This window comes from Equus quagga, chromosome 1 (genome assembly GCF_021613505.1).
Source record: "Equus quagga isolate Etosha38 chromosome 1, UCLA_HA_Equagga_1.0, whole genome shotgun sequence".
Taxonomy (NCBI): domain Eukaryota; kingdom Metazoa; phylum Chordata; class Mammalia; order Perissodactyla; family Equidae; genus Equus; species Equus quagga.
Genome location: NC_060267.1, coordinates 75,272,688 through 75,296,062, shown reverse-complemented (window position 1 = coordinate 75,296,062; position 23,375 = coordinate 75,272,688). Strand labels below are relative to the sequence as shown.

Sequence of the window (23,375 nt, the reverse complement as noted above, 5' to 3'; positions counted from 1 at the left end):
TCTCACATCCACAGACATACAAATTTAAAGCAAAAAAGACAAGCCACAGAATGGGAGAAAATACAATACATATATCTGACAAGAACTTGTATCCAGAAAACATCAAGAGCTCCTAATAAGAATATGTATGTGGTATACACATACAATGGAATTTTATTGAGCCTTAAAAAAGGAAATCCTGCCATTTGTGACAACATGAATGAGCCTAGAAGACATTATGCTAAGTGAAATAAGCCAGACACAGAAGGACAAATACTACATGATACCACTTACATAAGGAATCTAAAATAGCCCACCTCATAGAAGCAAAGAGTGGAATGGTGATTGCCAGGGGCTGGGGGAGGGGAAAATGATGGGGTATTAGTTGTACTGTACAAAGTTTCAACTATGCAAGATAAATAAGTCCTAGACATTTAATTACAGTATAGTGCCTACAGTTAACAATACTGTATTACATACTTAAAAATTTGCTAAGAGGGCAGATCTTATGTTAAGTGTTCTTATCACAAATAATAATAATAATAATAATATAAAGAGGGTGGGAGGAAACTTTTGGAGGTGGTAGATCTGTTTATGGCATAGATTGTGGTGATAGTTTCACAGGTGTATATTTATCTCCAAACTCATGAAGTTGTATATATTAAATATGTGCAGCTTTTTGTATGTCAATCATACCTCAATAAAGTGATTTTCTAAAGCATATGTAAATAATTGTGCATATGTGTGTATACATATATGAATAATAAGAAAAACCCAATAAAAATAGGCAGAAGATTTGAAGACACTTCACAAAAGATATACAAATGGTTAATTAGCATGTGAAAAGAGGCTCAACATCATTAGTAATCAGGCAAAAGCAAATTAAAACCACAATGAGATACCACTATATACCCACTAGCATTGCTCAAACTCAAAGGGCTGATGACGCCAAGTCTCAGCAAAGATGTGAAGGTACTGGAACTCACGTACACGGCAACTCCACAATCAGGTATTCACCCGAGAGAAACGAAAATATGTCAACCAAAGACTTGTGCATGAATGTTTATGGAAGCTTTATTTGTATCTAAGAACTTAGCCATTCCATCTAAGTTATATAATTTATTAGCATAGAATTGTTGACGGTATTCCTTCATAATCCTTTTTTATTTCTGTAAGGTCAGTAGTCATGTCTACTCTTTGACTTCCAATTTTAGTAATTTGAATCCTCTCTTTTTCGTGGTCAATCCAGCCAATGGTCTGTCAATTTTGTTGATTTTTTTCAAAGAAGCAAATTTTGGTTTCATTAATTTCCTCTATTGTTTTTCTATCCTCAAATCCATTCATTTCCACTCTAATCTTTATTTTCCTCCTTCTGCTTGCTTTAAGTTTAGTTTGCTCTGCTTTTTCCAGTGTAGCAGCTTATTTTGTTAAAGCGCAAAACTGGAAACAATCTACATGTCCATTCATGAGTGAATGGACAAACAAATGGTGGTATATTCATTCAATGGAACACTATTCACTAGTAAAAAAGAACTACAGATACAGCAAAAATATGGATAAAGTTTATGTTGAGTGAAAGAAACCAGACACAAAAGAGTATACGTTTTGATTCCAACTATATAAAATTCTAGAAAATACAAACTAATACAGTGATAGAAGGCAGATCAGTGGTTGCCTAGGACCAAGGGAGAAAGAGATGGACTACAAAGGGGCATGAGAAAACTCTTGAAGGTGATGTGTATCTTGATTGTGATAGTGGTTGCACAGGTGTATACAACTGCCAAAAGTCACTGAATTACACACTTGAATAACAGTTATTTTATTTAAATGACAGCCTAAGAAGTTAATTTTCAAAAACGCTTTAACCTTCTTAAATGTTTTTAAAGTAAAAAAGAAGGCAATGAATGGAGCAATCTCTATATATGTCTTAAGGGGGGAAACTCAGACAAATTACCACTCAGACAAGAAAAGAATAATGTACACCACTCGGTTATTGTTATATAATGTTTAATCCAAGGTTTCCTTTTTTTTCTTCAGATACAAACATAACGCAGCACACTGGAAAATAAATCAGAACAAAGCTTTGTTCAAGAAAGAAGACATCAGTTTAATGGAGAGCAGACATTACTATGAAGTTTGATGCAACTATTAAGAAAAAAATTCATAAAATACAAGTGGCATTAATTTAAAAAAAAAGATTGATCACAATTAGGAACTCAAATTCAGGATGATTTCAATAAAGCCTTGAAGGGGAAATAAAAGCATGCCCAAGGTCTCTCCTTGTTCTGGAGAAAGTCAGAGATACTAATTAAATCTTGCCTATGGTAGAAAAATATAATTAGAAACATTAGTCATATAGAAACAGGAAACAGAACTTGTAGGAAAATAAAATTGAACAAAGCACACTTGATCAATCCAACCAAAGTCAGGAAATGGAGAAAAGCGAGGAAAAAAAGATGGCATAAAACAACAAATAAAGAACAAATCTAAAGTTCCATATAACACATTAGCAAACTGAACCCAAGACGGAGTAGAATTTATCCTAAGTATAAAAGTAAGCACAGTTCAGTATTAATAAATCAATTATATTAAAAGATTAATGCAGAAAATCAAATGATCATTTCCATACATTCTAAGAAGGCATTTTATTAAATCCAAATTTCATTCCTGATATTTTTAAAAAATTAGTAAGCTATGAATAGAAAAAGAAATTTTTCTTAACTTGGTAAGAAACCAACAGCAAACATTATATCTAATGAGAAAATACTCAATAAATTCCCTTAAACAAGGAACAAGATAAGAATGCCCTCACTATTTTATTTCAGAATTTCCATAGCTCCTGGCCAATGCAATAAAGGGGAAAAAACTTAGTTTTGAAAGGAAGCAATGTGTTGCAAAATATATAATTATTTTGGATTTTCTAATTAGATAATAAATTGAAAAATGATTCTAAATTCCTAAATGATTAGGAATTCAGTAAGGTGGCTAGATGCAAGATAAAATTACAAAAATCAATAGCTTTCCTACATTCTGGCAATGAGCAGTAAGAAACTGCAGAGAGCAATAATTCTGATTTTTGACCTTTATCTTTTAATCTTGGGGTAGAAGAAGAGAAACAGGAATGTGGAAAGCCCTGAAATGCAATGGACTGTCCAAAGGGGATTTGGCTAGAAGCACCTAGCATAGTGCTGGGCACTTGATAAATATTTAATATATAAATGAATGGAATATGAACTTCCTGATTAAGTCTGGTTCCTTTCATCTATTTCCTTTGGGAGAGAAATCTGTTTTCTTGTCAGTTGAAATAAACCTTTCTCTTCAAGGTATATAGCTCACATATCAGAAAGATTCCTCTTTTGCTTTTCAGCATCATGTTGAAAGAGCCAAGAATAGGGACCAGCCTGGTGGCGCAATGGTTAAGTTCACATGTTCCGCTTCAGCGGCCTGGGGTTTGCCAGTTCGGATCCCAGGTGCGGACCTACACACTGCTTGTCAAGCTATACTGTGGCAGGCATCCCACATATAAAATAGAGGAAGATAGGCATGGATGTTAACTCAGGGCTAATCTTCCTCAGCAAAAAGAGGAGGATTGGTGGCAGATGTTAGCTCAGGGCTAATCTTCCTCAAAAAAAAAAAAAAAAGAGCCAAGAGTAATTCACTATTACTCAAACAAAATGAAAATCAAATAAAGGAGAGGAAATCAAAATGTTTACCATAATCAGATCATGGTAATAATCAGATCAACGGTAATGTAAACATAACATAATTGTGAATAATTATTGCAGGCCGTTTGTTAAAGCTATCTACAATTTGGCCTGAAAGTCATACTGTATAGAAAATAATCTTAGAGCTGGCTCAAGATTTTCTTTCCCACAATGTATGTACTCTTTTTGCAGAACTGGGTCTGCATTTTTCCTTGTTTTCATCTTCTCCTTTCTGAATGTTAACATCATAAGATGCATCTATCCTTACCATCCGGACCTATCACAAACAGGCAGAGAATCTTCTTTGTAGTCATCTAAAATATATTGTTCATATCAGTCAAGAGAACAGTTTCTGGGGCCTTCTCTCATTAAGTTATCAGAACAACCATATGAGGTAGGGACTATTATTATGCGCCCATTTTACTGATGGGATAACAGAGGATCAGGACAGGTAAGCGACTTGCCAGCCAGTAAATGACTGTATTAGGACTCCCTTGGCTGACACTAAAGGCGCCATTCTTTCTACTCAGCTGCACCTTGTTCAAATCTACACCATTACTCTAACTAACCTCTTTAATATAACAGTTCTAAATTTCTTTACATAGTACACTTCCTTGCTTTGGAACTAGAGATAGCAAATAAATTTTATTCATTCAGCTGCTGGCAACATTGTTTCTCATGGTTAACAGATCCTTTTTACCCATTTACTATAACATCATAAACCTACAGATAGATGAAGTTTCCTCGATTCATGAATAAATCAACAGCAAGAATTTTCTGTCAGTCTCATCATAAGTTAACCACAAAGAAAGTTTACAATGGACAGTGTTGTGTTTTTGTTTGTTTTAAATTAAGTAGCAAATGCACCAAGGGCAACACTTGTGAACATATTCATCTATGTGATACCAAAGCAGGTCTAGGTAAAATGCAAACATTGCTTCTACAACCTAGAATCTTGGAACACCGCAATGTGTCTTTAATACATGTTACCCTTTCCACGCACACTCAGCACTGGACACAGCAAAGAGAATAAGAATGATTGAGAAAAACCAAAAATAAAACAGTGGCTACCTTGTTCTTCAGAGTCAGGTTGAAAGTGGAGACGTGACCATTTTGCTCAAACGAAGGCACCTGAGACATACTCAGAAATCCGTAGACGAACATGTTAGCCCCAAATTTGGATCTCATTCAATCTAAAAGTCTAAACAGTCTACTCTATCAAACTATACAAAATACTTTCTAGGTTACTCAAAAAGCTTTATGGATACCTAAAATAAAGTGCCAAGCCTCCCAGTATACCTGGGGAGGAGAATTTGGTTACACCAAAAAGATAAGTCGAGTCAATTGCACCCTCTTACAAAGAGACGTCAGTCAAATCACTAACGTAACCACCTCCCAGCACCACATCTTCCATTTCCACTTGGAAAGTTGGCCACCCCTCTCTCTACGAAGCTGTAATGAAGCCCAGGTAACCCCTCACCAGGATAAGGATTGCTACGAGGGAGACTAGAAGGAAAAGAACTAATATCATCGGGCTGAAAACACCTCCTCCTCTTTCACAGAGAAAGGCAATGTCCACGGCAGCCCTTCTGCCAGGAAGGACGGAAGCAAGAACATGGAGGGAGGGTCCGACAATGTCGAGACAACCTGTGAAACAACGGAAGGTCTTGCCCCTCCTCTGTAACTTGAGCTAGGAAAGAAAGGAAGTTCTTAATGGGAAGAAAGTTTAAAAAATTGACTGGCCATCAGGAAAAAGCAGTAAAGCTCATTCTGAGCCAATATTCACCCATACTTGATCAGAACTGATTCAAAACTACCAGAAGAGCATTGTCTCTTTTATCTCCTCAGTTAACAGCTTAGCCCTATCCCTTTTAGGGTTTGAGCAGTTATGACTCAGTTTTCAGGCAGGACCGACATACAGATCTACCTAACAGGACTATGAGCACTCCATTTTGTTTGTTTGCTTGTTTGAAATATGATCAGGGTCAGTCAAGAGTTGGTTGGTCAAGTTTTTCCCTTTTAATCAATATCAACTATTATTAACCCAATTAGGAAGAAAAAAGGAGGGTTCTTTCTCTCTAATTTGGTCAAGTAGCTCCAGGGGAGGAAGACTACACTCTTAAAGGGTCAGAAAATGACCCTTCTGGGAGGAATGTTGCATCCTTCCAAGGCTAGTGTACACATTCACACCCATACTCATACACACACCAATGACAGGAGACTACACACGGTTTGTACTTTTTCTTCTTTTACTTAATATAGCTTGCCATTGCTGCATATCAGCATATATAGGGCTACCTTATTCTTTTTAATACTGCATTTAAAAAATTACTATAGTTTACAATATTAGCTCCTTATTGATGGATATTTAGCCTGCTTATCTTTTGCTATTAAAAAAAAATATTGCAACGAATACCTTTGTACACACATCATTTAGCACATCCATTTAGTGAGTCAACGAATACTTCGGTACTCACCCCATCCTAGGCTTTGTTCGTGCACTGAAATTACAGCAATAAGTAAATCAGATAGAGCCCCTGCGCTCAAGGAGCTTACAGCACAGCGGAGGAGATGTGCATGTCTGATGGTGAATTCCCTCTGGGTCGACCAGAGAATTCTTCTAAGGCCACTGATCTCAACCTTGGCTGCACATTAGAATTTCCTGAAAGGAACTTTTAAAGAAATACTGGTCCCTGGGCCATCCTAGATTCATTATATCCAAACTTATGAAGGTGGGGCCCAGGTATCATAAGAGGTCCTCATATGATGTGAATGCTTAGCTAAGCTTGATAAGCTTGTTCTAAAACATTGCTGCTCAATTTTTATTGTGTATACAAATGACTGAGGGATCATGTCAAAATGCAGACTCTGATTCAGTAGGTTTGGAATTAGGCCTGAGATTCTGCATTTCCTGCATTTCCAACAAGCTCCCAGGTGATGCCAGTGCCACTGGTCTATGGAGTGGCAAGGTTCTACAGCAATAGTAGGAGGCAGCTGGACACACACACAGGAAACCAGTAGACAGTTAGCCATTAATGATTAGGTAGCTAGTAACTCAAGTTTTTTTTGGCAGCTATTAACTGTAGCTTTTAGTTGTTCACCCACCCATTGTTAGCTGTGCTTTTTTTTTTTTTTCCTTTTTCTCCCCAAAGCCCCCCGGTACATAGTTGTATATTCTTCATTGTGGGTCCTTCTAGTTGTGGCATGGGGGACGCCACCTCAGCGTGGTTCGATGAGCGGTGCCATGTCAACACCCAGGATTCAAACCAACGAAACACTGGGCCGCCTGCAGTGGAGCGCACGAATTTAACCACTCAGCCATGGGGCCAGCCCCTGTGCTGCTTATTTTAAAAAGTCATGTAGACCAGCAAGACTTGGACAACATTTTGCCATCTACATGACTTTTAAAAATAAGTCATCTCCCTAATGCTTGGGTCACCATGGTAACAGATGCCTGAGTGTTTTTCAGGAACTAAGAGTCAACCCCCGTCTGGTTCAGGCTGGACGAGGTCACCAACCCACCAACTGGGCCTGTGCAGGTGTTTGACAGGTGAACGCCTGATGCCAGGGAGCCAAAAACTCCACCCTCAGATCATGTTAACGCTACCATTTTGGGAACACGCACCCTATGAAGAGCCATGAAGCTTGACTATGCTCGCACAGATCATCAATTACCTCACTTCTCCTTACCTCCAATCACCTATCCCTACACTTCAAATCACCCTGCCCTTTTATCCCATAAATATCCCTAGTCCCCATTTTTCAGGGAAGTGGACTTGAGATTTGTTCTCCTGTCTCCCCACTTGGCTGCCTTGTGAATAAACCCTTTCTCTGCTGCAAACCTGTCATCCTGGTGGTTGGCTTTTCATGATTGGGTGATTGGGGTGGGCAAAACAAACCTGGTTTGGTAACACAGAGAGAAGACAACCTTAGCAAAGGTGGGCAAGCAAGAATTCACGTGACACGCCAGGCAGCTCATGAGTAAAATCATTTGGCAGAGATATAACTTCCTAGGAGAGGATCAGAGAGGTAAATAGGCCCTTGATCACAGAAGGCCAAGCTAAGGACTCAGACCATCACTGTGTAAGCATTGGAAAGTCACTGCAGGTCTCCAAAGACGGGAATGACACATAGGAAGGTAGTATTTTAGGAAGGTGAATTCCAGCTACATTGTTCAGAATAGATTAGATTAAGGAGCAGGGACCTGACTGAACGAAAGAAGAAAACCAGTTAGACAATCATACATCTCAAACAGGATATTAACAATGACAATGGCAATGAAGAGAGACATTAAAGAACAGTGATGTTATATGCAGGAAGGGGATACTGGAGAGGAGAGGAGAAGAGAGAAGGTTTTAAACACTCTCACCACAGAGTGATTATAAGGTGCTAAAGACAAGAATCAAAGAAACACTTGGAAGGATGAGTTTGAAGCTAGAAGTCAAGATTGGGGAATCCTAAGTCCTGATGTAATAGTAAAGACCATCCAGAGATGGTATATAAGGAGCTAGAAAAGGGCAGGAACCATGACTGGGTGGACCCACAGTTATAGCTGAGAAGGATTTTTTTGAGGAGAGTCCTGAGAAACAGGGGCAGCCCAGGGGAAGACCAAGAGGGGAGAGGATCAATTCATTCAGTGAATATTTATTAAGCATCTGCTATGTGCCAGGCACTGGGCTGGGAATACAGTAATGAACAGAATAAGACCTTGAGAAAAAAGACAGATAGTGAAAAAATAGGTTGAGGCGAGGCTGGTTAATGGTGTTAGTCAAGGAAAACGGACACTGAACCAGGTCTGGAAACCTGGGTGCTACCCTCAGCTCTGCCATGAACTAGGTGGGTGACCCCAGTCTGACAAATCACTTCTCTCTGGGCCATAGTTTCCTCAAGTGAAAAAAGAGGGTATTGGAGTAGATGACCTTTGAGGCCTCTGCAGCTCTAAAGGGCTGGGATTCCACAGCAGAAAAACAGCCCCTGTGATCTCTGTGAGCAGTGAGTGGCAGGGAGAGAACCTGGACCAGGGGGCTTGATGCTGAGGTAAGAGGAGGCAGATGGCGAGGCAGATGGAAGCAGTGCACAAAGACTGCTCATCTGAAGAGCCCAGCACTGATGGAGACAGGGAGAGTGAGCAGGCAGAAGGTAGATAGACTTAGGAAACTTTTCTAACAAAGGAGACTGGTACGATGAGGAAGAAGAGGCTGAAAAACCTAGAGACTGAGAGGAAGCAGGAGACGCAGGCTAAGATACAGTAGAGGTTGGTTTCATTCCCTCTCGGCCTGAAGACTGTACTTTGTATAAGAAATGCAATGTGGGGCCGGCCCAGTGACATAGTGGTTAAGTTTCCACGCTCTACTTCCATGGCCCAGGGTTCGCAGGTTTGGATCCTGGAGGCAGACCTACACACACTGTGGTGGTGTCCCACGTACAAAATACAGGAAGACTGGCACAGATGTTAGCTCAGGGCCAATCTTCCTCACCAAAAAAAAATTAACTGGAAAAAAAAAAAAGGCCTGGCCCTATGACCAAGGGGTTAAAGTTCTGCATGCTCCACTTCGGCAACCCAGGTTCGCAGGTTCAAATCCTGGGCACAGATGTACTCCACTCACCAGGCATGCTGTGGTGGTGTCCCATATACAAAAAAATAGAGGAGGATTGGAACAGATGTTAGCTCAGGACTAATCTTCCTCAAGCGAAAAAAAGAGAAGGATTGGCAATAGATATTAGCTCAGGGTGAAAGTTCCTCAGCAAAAAAAAAAAAAAAGAAAAGAAATGCAATGTACAGTGCCTAACGCATGTACCTGCTCAAAAAAGGGGACAGGAGGTTTGGAAAAGGATGCCAATTCTCTCACAGTGGTGGTGGTGAAGAGAGAGGGCTCTGAAGTCAAATCCTCGCCCCACTTGCTTCTAACTTTTTGACCCTGAGCAAGTAAGTTTACCTCGCAAAGTCTGTATTTCCCCAGCTGTCACAGGGGAATGAGACAGTAACTACATCACGGCAGAAGGCACTGAGATGATGCAGTAAAACTCCCAACCAATGTAAGCACTCCACAGTCTGCAACGATCACCAACACATGCTGCTCTTCTCTCTGGGTGAAGGTGAGGATAACTGAGGGAGTGCATGCTCCACTTGGGCGGCCCAGGGTTTTGCACGTTCAGATCCTGGGTGCGGACATGACACCGCTCATCAGGCCATGCTGAGGTGGCGTCCCACATAGCACAACCAGAAGTACTCACAACCAGAACATACAACTGTGTACTGGGGGGCTTTGGGAAGAAGAATAAAAAAAAAGAAAAAGAAGATTAGCAACCTTCTTTTAGATGTTAGCGCAGGCGCCAATCTTTAAAAAAAAAAAAAAGACAAAATGTAGCTGTTACCTGTAATAGGTAACCCAAGGCCTCCTTCATTTTTTTTTTTCCTTCTTCTCCCCAAAGCCCCCCAGTACATAGTTGTATATTCTAGTTGCGGGTGCTTCTAGTTGTGGCATGTGGGACGCCGCCTCAGCATGGCCTGAAGAGCGGTGCCATGTGCGCGCCCAGGATCCAAACCAGCAAAACCCTGGGCCGTGGAAGCAGAGTGTGCGAACTTAACCACTTGGTCATGGGGCCTGCCTCCCAAGGCCTCCTTCAAACATGCTTTGCTCTAGAATTTCTTTTACTCAAAGAAATCACTCTGATTACTCTCATTGCATTCCGTACACAGTAGCCCCCCTTATCTGCAGGGATACGTTCCAAGACCCCCAGTACATGCCTGGAACCATGGATTGGACCGAACCTATATATATACACCATGTTTTTTCCTATACATACATACCTATGTAAGGTTTAATTTATAAATTAGGCACATTAAGAGATTAACAATAACTAATAAAGTACAACAATTATAACAATAAACTGTAGCAAAAGTTACTGTAGATCTTAGCAAACTCAGCACAGATTTTTATCTTTCCTTATTAAGTTGAGAACTTTTACCTTTTCACTTAAAGGAAGCACTTTACGGCTTCTCTTTGGCACATCCGAATTGCCAACATCATTACTCTACGGTTTGGGGCCATTATTAAGTAAAATAAGGGTTACTTGAACACAAGCACTGCGATACTAATAGTTGATCTGATAATCAAGATGCCTACTAAGTGACTAACAGGGAGAAGGGTGGCGTATAGAGCATGGATAAGCTAGACAAAGGAATGACTCACATCCCTAGCAGGATGAAGAGGAAAAAGGCAAGATTTCATCATGCTACTCAGAATGGTGTGCAATTTAAACTTATGAATTGTTTAATTCTGGAATATTCCATTTACTATTTTCGGACCATGGTTGACCATGGATAACTGAAACCAGGGAAAGCGAAACTGCAGATAAGGGGGGACTACTGTATAGCCCTATCATCACCTTAAATTGCAATTCTTCACTGGTACCTCCTCTGTCTCCTTTCCTGGACCTTGAGTGCCTAGAAGGAGGGTAATCTTGTTCATCTATGTAACCCCCAGGGCTAGCACGAGATAGGCCCATAGAAATCTTTGAGGAATGAACAAAAAGTCCAAGTGCCCTTCACAACTGCTGATGCAAGTCATGAAATAAACAAGATTTGCTTGACCACACAGTGCAGAGAAATGCTGCTATATTGCATTTTTGCAGTATAGACGATGAGGCCAGCAGGATGACAAGCCCAGTTCCTTAGAGCACAAGTCTGCCTTAATTAAGTAGCCCTAAAGAAGGTCTAGGCTTTCATTTTTACAGTAAAAACAGCTATTCCACAACCATTTTTATTCTAATTACAGTAAGACATCATTTACCTGGAATGTCTGAGACCTGACCTGTCCCAGGCTAACGTCATTTCCAGAATCGAGATATCAACTCCTAAGGAACACAATGCCTTACACAGCACATAAGACAAAGAAGTCACTCAAACTCTTGCAGAATAAATTCATCCTAGCATTTCAAGTATCAGTATAGTTTATTGATGTTAGTAAGAAATTAGCTTTATAAGTATATTCACCCTCCATGGGGAAAGGACAGTCTTTTCAGCAAGTAGTACTGGGAAAACTGGATATCCACATGCAAGAGAACTTCTTACACCACATACAAAAGTTAACTTAAAATGTATTAAAGACCTAAGCTAAGACCCAAAACTGTAAAACTCCTAGAAGACAACATAGGGAAAAAGCTTCATGACATTGGACTTGGCAGTGATTTCTTAGATATGACACCAAAAACACAGGCAACAAAAGCAAAAGTAGACAAAGGGACTACACCGAACTTAAAAACTTTTATTCAAAGGACACAATCAACAGAGTTAAAAGGCAACCTATGGAATGGAAGAAAATATTTGCAAATCATGTATCTGATAAAGGGTTAATACTCAGAATATAAAAAGAACTACACGTCAGCAACAAAAAATCAAATGATTTTACAATGAGCAAAGGACTTGAACAGACATTTCTCCAATGATGATATACAAATGGCCAACAAGTATATGAAAAGATGCTCGACATCACTAATCATCAGAGAAATGCAAATCAAAACCACAATGAGGTATAATCTCACATCCACTAGGATGGCCACTATCAAAAGGAGAGAAAATAACAAGTGTTGGTGAGGATGTAGAGAAACTGGAATCCTTGCGCAGTGTTGACAGGATTATAAAATAATGCAGCAGATATGGAAAAGACTATGGAAGTTCCCCAAAAGATTAAAAACAGAATTACCACATGATCCAGCAATCCCAATTCTGGGTTTATATATCAAAAAAAAATTGAAAACAGGATCTCAAAGAGATATTTGCACACCCATGTCTATTGCAGCATTATTCATAATAGCCAAGAGGTAAAAGGAAACTAAATGTCCATCAATGGATGAATGGATAAAGAAAATGTGATATATGCATACAATGAAATATTACTCAGCCTTTAAAAGGAAGAATGTCCTGTCACACCTACAACATGGATGAACCATGAGGACATTATTCTAAGTGAAATAAGCCAATCACAAAGAGACAAATATTGTATGATTCTAGTTCTATGAGGTGTCTAAAGTAGAGGTATCAAATTCATAAAGACAGAAAGTAGAATGGCGGTTACCAGGGTCTGGGGAGACGGAGAAAGGGAGAGTTGTTGTTTACTGGATATAGAGTCTGTTTTGCAAGATGAAAAAGATCTGAAGATCTGTTTCACAACAATGTGAATGTACTTAACTCTACTGAACCGTATACCTAAAAATGGCTGAGATGGTGTAAAAAAAAATCAGGGTATTTACAACCATCTCATCGTACATTTATATCTAAAACTACCATTAACCTCGAATGTCAAAATTATTGTAGGAAATTAAATAAATTGTATTCAATGTCTTTTAAAAAAAAAAGTATATACGCCTAAGAAACAACTCGAATGGCCATCAACTGATGAATGGATAAACAAAATGTCGTCCATCCATACAACAGAATATCATCCACCCATAAAAAGGAATGAAGCATAGGGGCTGGCCCCGTGGCCGAGGGGTTAAGTTCACGCACTCTGCTGTAGGCGGCCCAGTGTTTCGTTGGTTCGAATCCTGGGCGCGGACATGGCACTGCTCATCAAACCATGCTGAGGCAGCGTCCCACATGCCACAACTAGAAGGACCCACAACGAAGAATATACAACTATGTACCGGGGGGCTTTGGGGAGAAAAAGGAAAAAAATAAAATCTTTAGAAAAAAATTTTAAAAAAAAAGGAATGAAGCATTGATACATACATATGACATAGATAAACTTTGAAAACATTAGGTTCACCTTCTTGCTTAAGTTAGTGGGAGCTGGATTTCTATCATTTGCAAACAAAACTCCTGACCAGCACATTCTTGAATCCAATGAGTCAAAGACCTACTGAAACTGCTCCCCAATCCTTCCATTGCAACAGCCTTCTCCCTGGACTCCCTGCCTCTTGGCTCCACCCACCCTAGCCCCGCTAGGGGCTCTACAGTCACAGTGACCTCTCTAACACAAATATGGCCCTGCGCCTGCCCTGTCTGAAATACAATCAGCCTCCCAATCACTTGGGATAAAGCCTTACTATTTGCCATCATAGACCACAATCTGCCCACTACCTACCTCTCCAGCTGTACTGCCCACCAACACCCTCACACACCGCTCAGCAAACTGACACTGCTAAGCTTGTCAAAAACACGCTGGTTTTTCTGCTCCAGTTACTCTTCCTCCCTGTGTCCATCTGTAAAACATCCACTTCTCCTTCATTTTCCAGCTCAAACATCATCTCCTTTGGAAAAGCCACCACTCTCCTAAGCACGGTCACTCCCTACTTCATTCCCTATATGTCATTTTCATAATAACTGTAGTAGATGCTGTCAGTGCCCCATCCACAGCCCCTCACCCTGATCAGTTCAGTGCCCACTGGTCTGACTTCCAACTGCCAGCACCTGCTCTTCTTGGCCTGAGTGCTTCCCCTGGCTGCTGAATCTGCTTTGCCCAGCCATGGGGCAGGCTGGAAAGCACCTGGGGATTAATGCCCAAACACCCTACTCACGCAGAGCTCAACCAATGAGTGACGAGCATTGCTGTTTAAAGACCCCAGCTCCCTCACCCAGGGTGGGGATAACCAGATGCATGTTCTATACAGGCCCCCAGGGTTCCCCAGGAGAGGAAAGCTCCAGCCATGCCCAGTGGAACTGGCTTGGTGACGTACCTTTTACTGGTTGCCTCCCCTTCCCTGCCACACTTTCCTTCACCTCTCAGATAAACTACTGGCAGTTAAATCTTCTCTCAGGGTCTACTTCTAAGGCAATAAGAACACCTGGCATTTTCATAGTATTTACTGTGTGCCAGACACGATTCTAAATATTCATTTATTCTTCAGAACACCCCTGTATAATAACGCAGAATTTAGACAGGTGGACACTGGGGCATTACAAGTTTAAGAAACTTAACCAAGGCCGCAGAGCTAGTAAATACATTTAGCATTTTTCACATTCTATTGCAACCACCTGTACATGTGTCTCTTTTTGCACTGGACCATGAACCTCTCAAGGGAGAGACCTTTTTTTCATCTTTCTCAGCGTCCCCAGCATCTAGCACAGAGCTACACACATAGCAGATGCTCAAGAGAGATGGGTTTTGAAAAGCATCCGCACTCTGCTACCCAAATATGCTGTGTGCTTTTCCTGCCTCTGTGCCTTTTCTCAAACAGGAGCCCTGAAACACTTTTTCTGCATATCCCTCTTGCCCTTGTCCATTCCCCCCTTCCCAAACACACACACGACAATAATTTCTGATCCTTGCTCTGTGGCAGCCAAAATAAGGAACTCTGGGCAGCAAGGCAGACATGAGCCAGCATGAGACCCCTCTAATACCTAGTGAACAAACGCAATTGCTCACACATGAATTACTGCACCTTGGCCAAGCTGTTCTTTATGTACTTCTTTTGAGAGGCTCTCATTTATCACGGAGCATCTGTCTTCTCCGTAAATTTTCCCCCATCCTAAAGGGCTTTCCTCAACCCTGTTTTTCCCCCAAGCTACCACCCTTCCTACTACCAAACTGCTATAACTGTCTGCCTGATTGTCAAAACCCACTTTGTCTAAGTTCTGACTTCAACCTCTGCATCTTCCACTCCCATCTCTGTTGGATCAACAGGAGTTACACATCTTTATAGTACAGAAGAGCTTCCCAGAGGCAGCTTTTGTGCTAATCCTTGAATTCTGACTGGGCTTTCAACAGCAGGGTTCTGTCCTAAACTCCTGACTTCAAACTGCATCCCAGCCATCTCACACCCCCTCTCACACTTGCTTCCCAATCTGTGTTCCCCCTCTCAATGAGGGGACCGGTCAGCATCTGTCCCCCACACTAGAAAACCAGTCATCCCCACTATACCAAAACTAGTCATCTTTACATTTTCTAATCTTTCTTCTTCCAGGCAACCATTCCAACCTAAATCAGGATAATATCTTCCTAACCTACCTCTTTCACAGCCAGTCTCGCTCCAACCCAAGCACTGATCACACATTCCCCTGCTGAAAAACCCCCTAGGCTGGCTATTGCCTAAAGAATAAAAGCCAACCTCCACTGCACAGCATTCGAAGCAGTCTCCCACCTCCTCTCTCACTAATCCCCACGTCTAACTCTCAAAGCCTGCTCTCGACATAACCCAGCTCAATCAACCTAACAGGCACGGGTCTTTTCCAGCTCAGGAGCTTTGCTCCAGCTCCTCCGTCGGCCCCTGATGCTTCCCCCATCACGCCCCTGGAAGCCTCCTCAGACTCAAGGACCTGGGGAAAACACACCTCTGCCACCTCTGTGGATTTGCAGACACACACCCCGAGAGACTGGGGCTGACAAGAGGAATTAAGCAGCCCCTTCTCAATGCTCCCAAAGTAGAACTCAATTTCCACTTCACATTTGAAGATCAATGTATTGATTTTTTTTTTTTTTTAAGTTTCAAGTGACAAAGCACAATGAAAAGAGTGTGAACTAAAGGGAATTCATGACCTCCTGTAACCAAGAAGCACAGGGAGCAGTGCCGGCTTCAGGCACAGCTGGCACAGGTGGATCCAGGATTCAAGTGATCTTCCGGGCTCGTCCCCTCTTCTTTCCCAGCTCTGCTTTCCTCTCTGGTTTCCGTCTGAAGCAGGCACTCTCCACATCACAGGAAACAAAGGTTCACGATCTAACAGAAAGACAGACTTTTTCCCCCAGGATCCTTCTGAGCAAATCTCAGGAAAGACTGTTTGGCTCTGCCAGGGTCACGTGTCCACCAAGGAGGATATTTTGGCCAACAGAAGATACTGATGAAAGACCAGAAGACAGGATGAGGAGAGAAGCCAGCTGTTTGTCCCCCAGTTCTAGGCCCTTCTCTCTAGTTCGGATAGCGTCCCTGGCAGCAGCTGCTTCCTCTCCAGGGCTCCCTTCCTCTGTGGTCCCCACTCTTGCTGAACAGCCCTGCCATGGTTCTAGTTCCCACAGAAGCTCCTGGATTGTGCTAACATCACTTCCTCCCATTGACTCTCCAGCCATGAGGGTAACTGCAGCTTCCTGCTATTGCTACTTTCTGGGTTACTCACCATCCCCTGCTGGACTTCTCATGTTTCCATCCATGTAACTAATTCCCTGTATTATTGTCTCTCAGTCTGAAAAACCTGCAGTGGTTTTTACTCCCTGACCAGAAAACAACTGATACAGAAATTGACAAAGAATAGGCAAAAAGGGACAACGGAAATGGGGAGAGTAGAATCTCAAGGAATAACAACCACCACCACCCCCGTCACATTTATTAAAGGCTCACTATGTATCAGCCACCGCTCTAAGTATGAACTCACCAGATCTTCATATTAACCCTGTGAAGTAGAGACTTCTCTTATCCCCTTTTTACAGATGAGGAAACTGAGGCTCAGAGAGGTTAAATAATTTGCTGTTACAAAGACTGTAAGTAGTGGGGCTGGGATTCAGATCCAGACAACCTGGTTCCAGAGGGCATACTCTAAAACACAAGGCCAGGAGAAGAGTGTTTCCAACAGCGGGGCACTCAACAGGATCAAGCACTGCCCACCAGAAGGTCAGGTAAGATAAGGACTAGGCAGCATCTACTGGATTTAGCAATAAGGAAGTCACGAGGGACCTTGAATAGTAAAGTCAGAAACCAGACAGCAGTAGGCTAACAGTAAGCCAACGGTTAGGAAGTAGAGACAAGAGGAGCAAATCTTTTAAAAGTTTGGCTGTGAAGAGGAGTCAAAAGATAGGGCATGAGATGGAGGAGAAGGGAGCATCACAGCAAAGTTTTCTTTACTCTTCCTTTGTTTTAGAAACAAGAGCAACCTGAGCATGTTTAAATATTGATGGGAATGAGCCGGTTGAGAGGGAGTCTGAAGACATAGGAGTGAGGCGGGCTGACAAACAGTGCGGGGTCTCCGAGAGGCCAGAGCAGGCGGGCCGTACAGTCCAGGATCAGCCTTAAAAATCTCTTCTACTGCAGCAGGGGGCAAGAAAGAAAGGACAGGTACAGGGTCAGTTCATTTTGTAGTTTAGTGAAAGGAAGTTCTTTCACGGTGGCTTCTAAGGGAGGCCATCAGCAGAATGGGAGGGTGGAGTAGAGGGGTGGAAGGGGTGAGGAGCAGAGAAAAGCTTCAGGTGAGCCAGACAGCAGAATGGGAGCCTCTGTAGAAAGGAAGGGTGACCAGCACCACTGAGGTCCCAACGGTGGTCAGAACCTGAGATTTTGCACTGGCATCAATTCTCAAGGTACCCCCGCACCCTAGGTGTAGGCAAAAGACATGAAGAAATGGAATGACCCAGGTTGAGTGTAAAAGCGGAAGAGCAAGGGAACTGAGTAAAGGACAGGGGCAGGAGCGAAGGACCAGATGAGTCACAGAATCTGAGGAGGGACGTGAGCACAAGAGGTCAGAGAACACGTGTCGTCAGTTACTGCTGCCTGAGAGAAGGGTAAGGCAGGAGAAGATGGTATCTGAGGGCATTATTTCAGAGCTGGAACAGTTCCAGGCATTATAACACAAGGGTGTGGCCATGGGAGAGGGCAGCTGAACTGAAAAGAGGGGAAGGTGACTGGGAATAGGGTCAATAAACTGACAGTTTTGGAAATTTGGACAGGGTCCCCCCAGATGAGGGCACGATGTGAGAAGACTAGTTGGAGTCTAAAGATTTTAATGAATAAGAGTGAGAAGTAGGGAAGTTAGAAAATGACAGGGAAGAAAAAACGAGTGGAACGTCTGTAATAGACATGTGTTGTTTCTGCTTGTCCAACAGTCATGCGTTCCTCCTTCTAGTAACAGCATCCTGATTTTGCTTTGGAAACCATCTCCTTCCTCCCCAGGCACAGAAGGGGCTTCCAAAATACTAGTAATATTCTATGTCTTAATCTGGGGGGTAGGAACATGAGTGTTCATTTTATTATTCTTTTAACCGTATAAATACATTTTATTCTTTAAATTATACAGATACATTTTATATACTTTGTATATACATTTCAGAGTTAAACATACAGAAACTTCCCTTCGCCAGGCTCCAAAGATAAGGACACGTCCAGGTCTGGGCAATCAGTTACAAAGATTAGTTTCAGCGCCTGACCCAATTTAGGCCCATGAGACACCAGCCCAGAGCTTTTGCTGGAACAATCGGGAAAGAGGTGCTCTCTTTCTGCTGGAGTTGTGAAGCTTTTTTGTAGAATATATGCCTTCACCAGTTTGAGAATTAAGCTAACACAGAAGAAAGCAGAGCCAAGAGATGGAAAGCGACAGATTCCTGACATTATTTGAATACCTAGTTCCAGCCATTCCCGAAGCCAAAATACCTGGGGCTTTTCAACCACATGAGCCGGCAGGGTCTTTCTTTTCTTCAGCCAGTCTGTGTTTCGTTTATGTCCTTTTAACTACAGTCATGCATCGCTTAATGACGGGGATACGTTCTGACAAATGCATCGTTAGGCGATTTCGTCACTGTGCAAACATCATAGCATGTACTTAACACAAACTTAGATGGTATGGTCTACTACACACCTAGGCTATATAGTAATAATCTTATGGGGCCGTCGTATATGTGGCCCTTTGGAAATGTCATTATGCAGCGCATGACTGTAAAAAGAAACCTAATTCAGTGGAATAGTCAAATAAAGGATTCTTAATTCAAGAGACGGTGGGGTCCTTTTTAAGACTTAACTCAAACCATGCCCTCCTTTTGCTCAAGACCCTGCAATGGCACTCAAAGGAAAGGTCAAAGGGTTCAGGGTAGCCTAGCAGGCCCTATACAACCTGGCTCCCTGTTCTCTCTGCGCCAGCCACACTGGCCTCTGGGGTATTCCCTGACACACAGGCAGGTGCCTTCAGGCCTCTGCTTCGGCTGTTCCTTCCACTTGGATCCTCCTCCGGACGTCCACCTGCTAACTCCCTCACCTCCTTCAAATCTTGGCTCATATCTCAAGTTCTCAAGAAGGTTTACCTGAATCCCTCTTCCCACAGCCCCTTCTCCCCCTCCTGCCCTAGTTTTTCTTCCTTCCACAGCAGTTACTATACAGCATAGTATGTACTCACTAAAATGTACCCAGTGAGGGCAGGGGTCTTCAACCCTTGATTCATCTCAAGTTCCTAGACCAGTGCCTAGCTTACAGCAGGCCCTCAAATATTTGCTGAATGAACAAGTAAAACGACATGAGCCTCGAAGGAGCAGAGCTTGGTTTGTAAAAGGCAGTGGAAGGAGAGGACGCTGACCCCCATCTCCTGATCCTGATATAAGCGGAGTATAGGAGGAAAAGACACCTGCATTTTGAAGACTTCAGAGGAAGCAGGGACCTAAGGGGGCAGGAAATAGGTAGAAGAGTTCAATGAAGAGGTTTCGGGTGTGGGAAGGGCTGTTAACCACAGCTGGGGCTTGAGAGGGTTTGGTGTTAAGTTTCGGGAGGCACACAGGAGCTGGAGCCGGAGTCAGGGGTGAAACTGCTCAGAGCAGTTTGCAGATGAAAGTAAAAAAGAGAGATGGGCCAAGTGGTTTATTTACATTTTAGGTGGAGATGAAAGAGGTAGTGATAGAAGCTTGATGAGTTTAGCTGACATCAAAATAATCAGCCCTAGCAACTCCCAGTAGATAGAAAGGATTCCTCCCATTGCACCATGGTTTGAATGATTCTAGAAGGTGGTGGAGGGACAGGCCATCACATTTGGTCTTTCACCCCTACCCAGCATCCCAGAGGCCATTCAGGAGTGTCTGCTGGACCGAGACACAAGGCTTTCCTGTTTGTGGCACCATCCTGGACCCACAGAAAGCAATTCCCCTCCACATAATACAGCAACCCTGCACTATGAGCAGCCTATCATTCTCCAAGCTCAGAACTGACTCTGAACCAGGCCCTCAGGATCACAACCCCAATGTCCAAAAAGGCAAGAAAACAGACTTCTTTTCAAAGACAGACCATAGCACGTCCACTTTCCCACCTGCTCTTCCATGACCCCCACGCTGCCGGGCAAGAGAAAGCAGGGCAAAGGAGAGGCTTCCTTCCACGGGTCCTGACTCACCTCTGTTGCTTGCTAGCTTCCCTCTGCAGAAATTCTCCTGAGTTATAAGCATATGCGTATGCCCAGATTCAAGGAAAATATTACTCCCACTCAGAGAAATTGCTAAGCCTCTAAGGAAGAGTGGCTTACTATAAATCAGGCCCTTGGGAGTGATGTCATTTTGATGCTCCTCATAGCTGTAAGGAGACTTATTAAATAATAATTAATAATAATGCCTTCAAGACTGTCTCTCTCACATAACTGTCCCTGTAAAGGAAGCCAGAAGTACTTGGACTTAGGCCTAACTTCTGGCCTGCCAGCTAGATCTTGGCGGCACAGGGCATTTGTTCTCCCAGTACACACCAGTAAACTGCCCATATGTACTTCTGAATCAGGTATCCTCCAAGAGTGGATCATTAAGCAAATATTTAAAATAGCCACCTGTGGTAGCCAGCCTCCAAGATGGCCCCAATGATCCCCACCTCCTGGTATTCAGACCCTATTCCCACACTGTACCAGCATTGGTCTGTGTAACCAAGAGAATATGGCAGAAGCACGTCACTTCTGTGATTAGATTACACAAGACGGTGGCTTGAGTCTTGGGATCGCTCACTCCCTTGGATCTGGCAGAAACCAGTTGCCATGTGAAGCAGCCTATGGAGAGGAACTAAGACCTGCCAAGAGCCACGTGAGCGAGCTCAGAAGCTGATCCTCCCCCAATCCAGCCTCCAGACAGCCGCAGCCTGGAAGACAGACCAGAATCAGAACCACCCAGCTAAGCTGCTCCCAGATGTTTGACCCCCAGATACTTTTTTCAGGTGCTAAATGTTGGAGTAATTTGTTACACAGCAACAGATAATTAATTCACTATCCTACACAGACCTAAGAAGGAAATCAGAAGGTTTAACCTGAGTTCCTCTCCTGCATGCAGTTAGGTCTAAGTTCTCTGTCCACAAGAAAGCAACAAATTATCCAGTCTAAGTTCTCTGTCCACAAGAAAGCAACAAATTATCCAGTCATTCGATAACTATTTCTTGAATGCTAAATATGAGCAAGGTAATTCCAAGCAACATTAAGCTTTCCTGTAGTTTATAATCGCCTGGAAAATAAAGAGAAATAATCGCAAAGACACACACACAACACACACACACCCTCAAGCTGCTCAATGCATTGGTTTCATTAGCTTTTTAATTCTTCATCCTCCCCACTCACTACTTTCACAAACTGTCTCAGGAAGATAGCTAGTTCCTCCTCCCTGGTTATTCTGAGTGCTTAGTGCATTCATACTCATTTTTACCGTACCACACCCTCTCCCATCTAAGAAGGAAAGAAAGTTAGGTCCCCTAATTCCTTTTAGTACTGGGACAAGGAGGAATTCATTTCCTATTTTACTGAGAGGAGGAAACCCTGATCACGAGGAGAAAAATTCTAATTTCTGCAATTAGTGACTAAGTGGCAACAGCAGCGCTGATACAATGAAGGCTCGAGTCCCGGTCACAGCTGAAATGGAGATGGGGAGGGGGATGCCAGCCCTTACCCCTCGCTGGACTCGGCTGTCTCTCAAAGCAGCAGGAGGCTGACGCTGCTCTAAGAAAATCAGCCTCCCTCTGCACAAAGAAGGTGAAAGGGCGAGCTTTCTTTTCATCCACCACAAAACCAGCCTCTGGCAAACCTAAACAGCGTGGGAGGCCGGCAGAGGTGACTGGGGCCCGACAGAAAACCACAGCGAGACTTCCGTCCCGCCGCGGCTGGGGTCTGAGTCAGGTGACTCCTCAGGGCGCACATCAAACCTAAACAAAGATCACTCTCCACATGACAGACAGGGGAAGACAACGACTCTGGCGGTAAGACCAAGGCTGCCCAGTCCTACCACGAAAACCATTAACTCTCGCTCCTTTCAGTCCCAGGAAACTGGAGGAGCTACAACTTATTAGGCAGCTCAGCCTTCAGGGATGCACCTGGAGGAACATGGGACCCCATCCCAGGATACAGCGCCGAGCCCTGCACACACGCCTCAGTCTCCAACACGCAGGCGGGACCCCTCCCCACCAGCTGTCACCGGCGCACACGACCAGTCACAGCAGAGCATGCCTGTCCCCCATGACCGTTCCCCCTGCAGCTGCGACCCCGCGGGGGCGGCAGAGAGGAGACGCTCCTTCCGAAGGCTCTGGGGGCGAGCGCACGCCCACCCCCGGGACAGGGCGCCAGGGTGGGCGCGGCCCGGTGCCGAGGGGGGCTCCGGATCCACCATCCCCCTCTGGAGCCAAATGAGCCTCCCGGTCCCCAGTCCCGCGCGCCCCACCTTGTCGCCGAAGCTGCGGGCCATCAGCAGGTCCGGGCTGGGCGTGCTGTCGCCGCCCACGGCCTCCTCGCTGCTGGAGCCGGCCAGCGGGTGCGGCATGTCACGCAGGGAGTGGGGCCCCGTGGACGGCAGGGCCTTGGGGGGCCCGCCCGACATGGCGCACACCGCTCGGGACGCGCCGCCGCCGCTTCCTCCTGTCGCCCGCCGCGGCGGGTGCCCCAGCGCCCCGGGCCAGGCCCCGATCGGCCGCCGCTCGCTCCCAGGCCCTGCACCGGCCGGGCTGGAAGCCTCCGCCGCCGCCACCCGCCGGCTCCTCGCTGCCCGCGCCCGGCTGGGCTGGGCTGCCCGGCGCCGCGCGCCCCAGCTCCACGCCCGAGCCCGCCGGGGGCCGCCCGCGCGCTACAGGAGG

The 23,375-nt window shown here is 43.9% G+C and overlaps 1 protein-coding gene across 1 annotated transcript in view; it reads right to left on the bottom strand.

Annotated features, from left to right (window-relative positions):
• The window catches only part of SNX30 (sorting nexin family member 30), a 115,344-nt gene that overhangs the window by 91,485 nt on the left and 484 nt on the right, over positions 1-23,375 (bottom strand). Inside the window, exon 2 of the mRNA XM_046668058.1 lies at positions 22,967-23,362. Coding sequence (XP_046524014.1) covers positions 22,967-23,122 — 156 coding nt within the window. The 5' untranslated portion in view covers positions 23,123-23,362. The remainder of the gene's footprint in view (positions 1-22,966; positions 23,363-23,375) is intronic.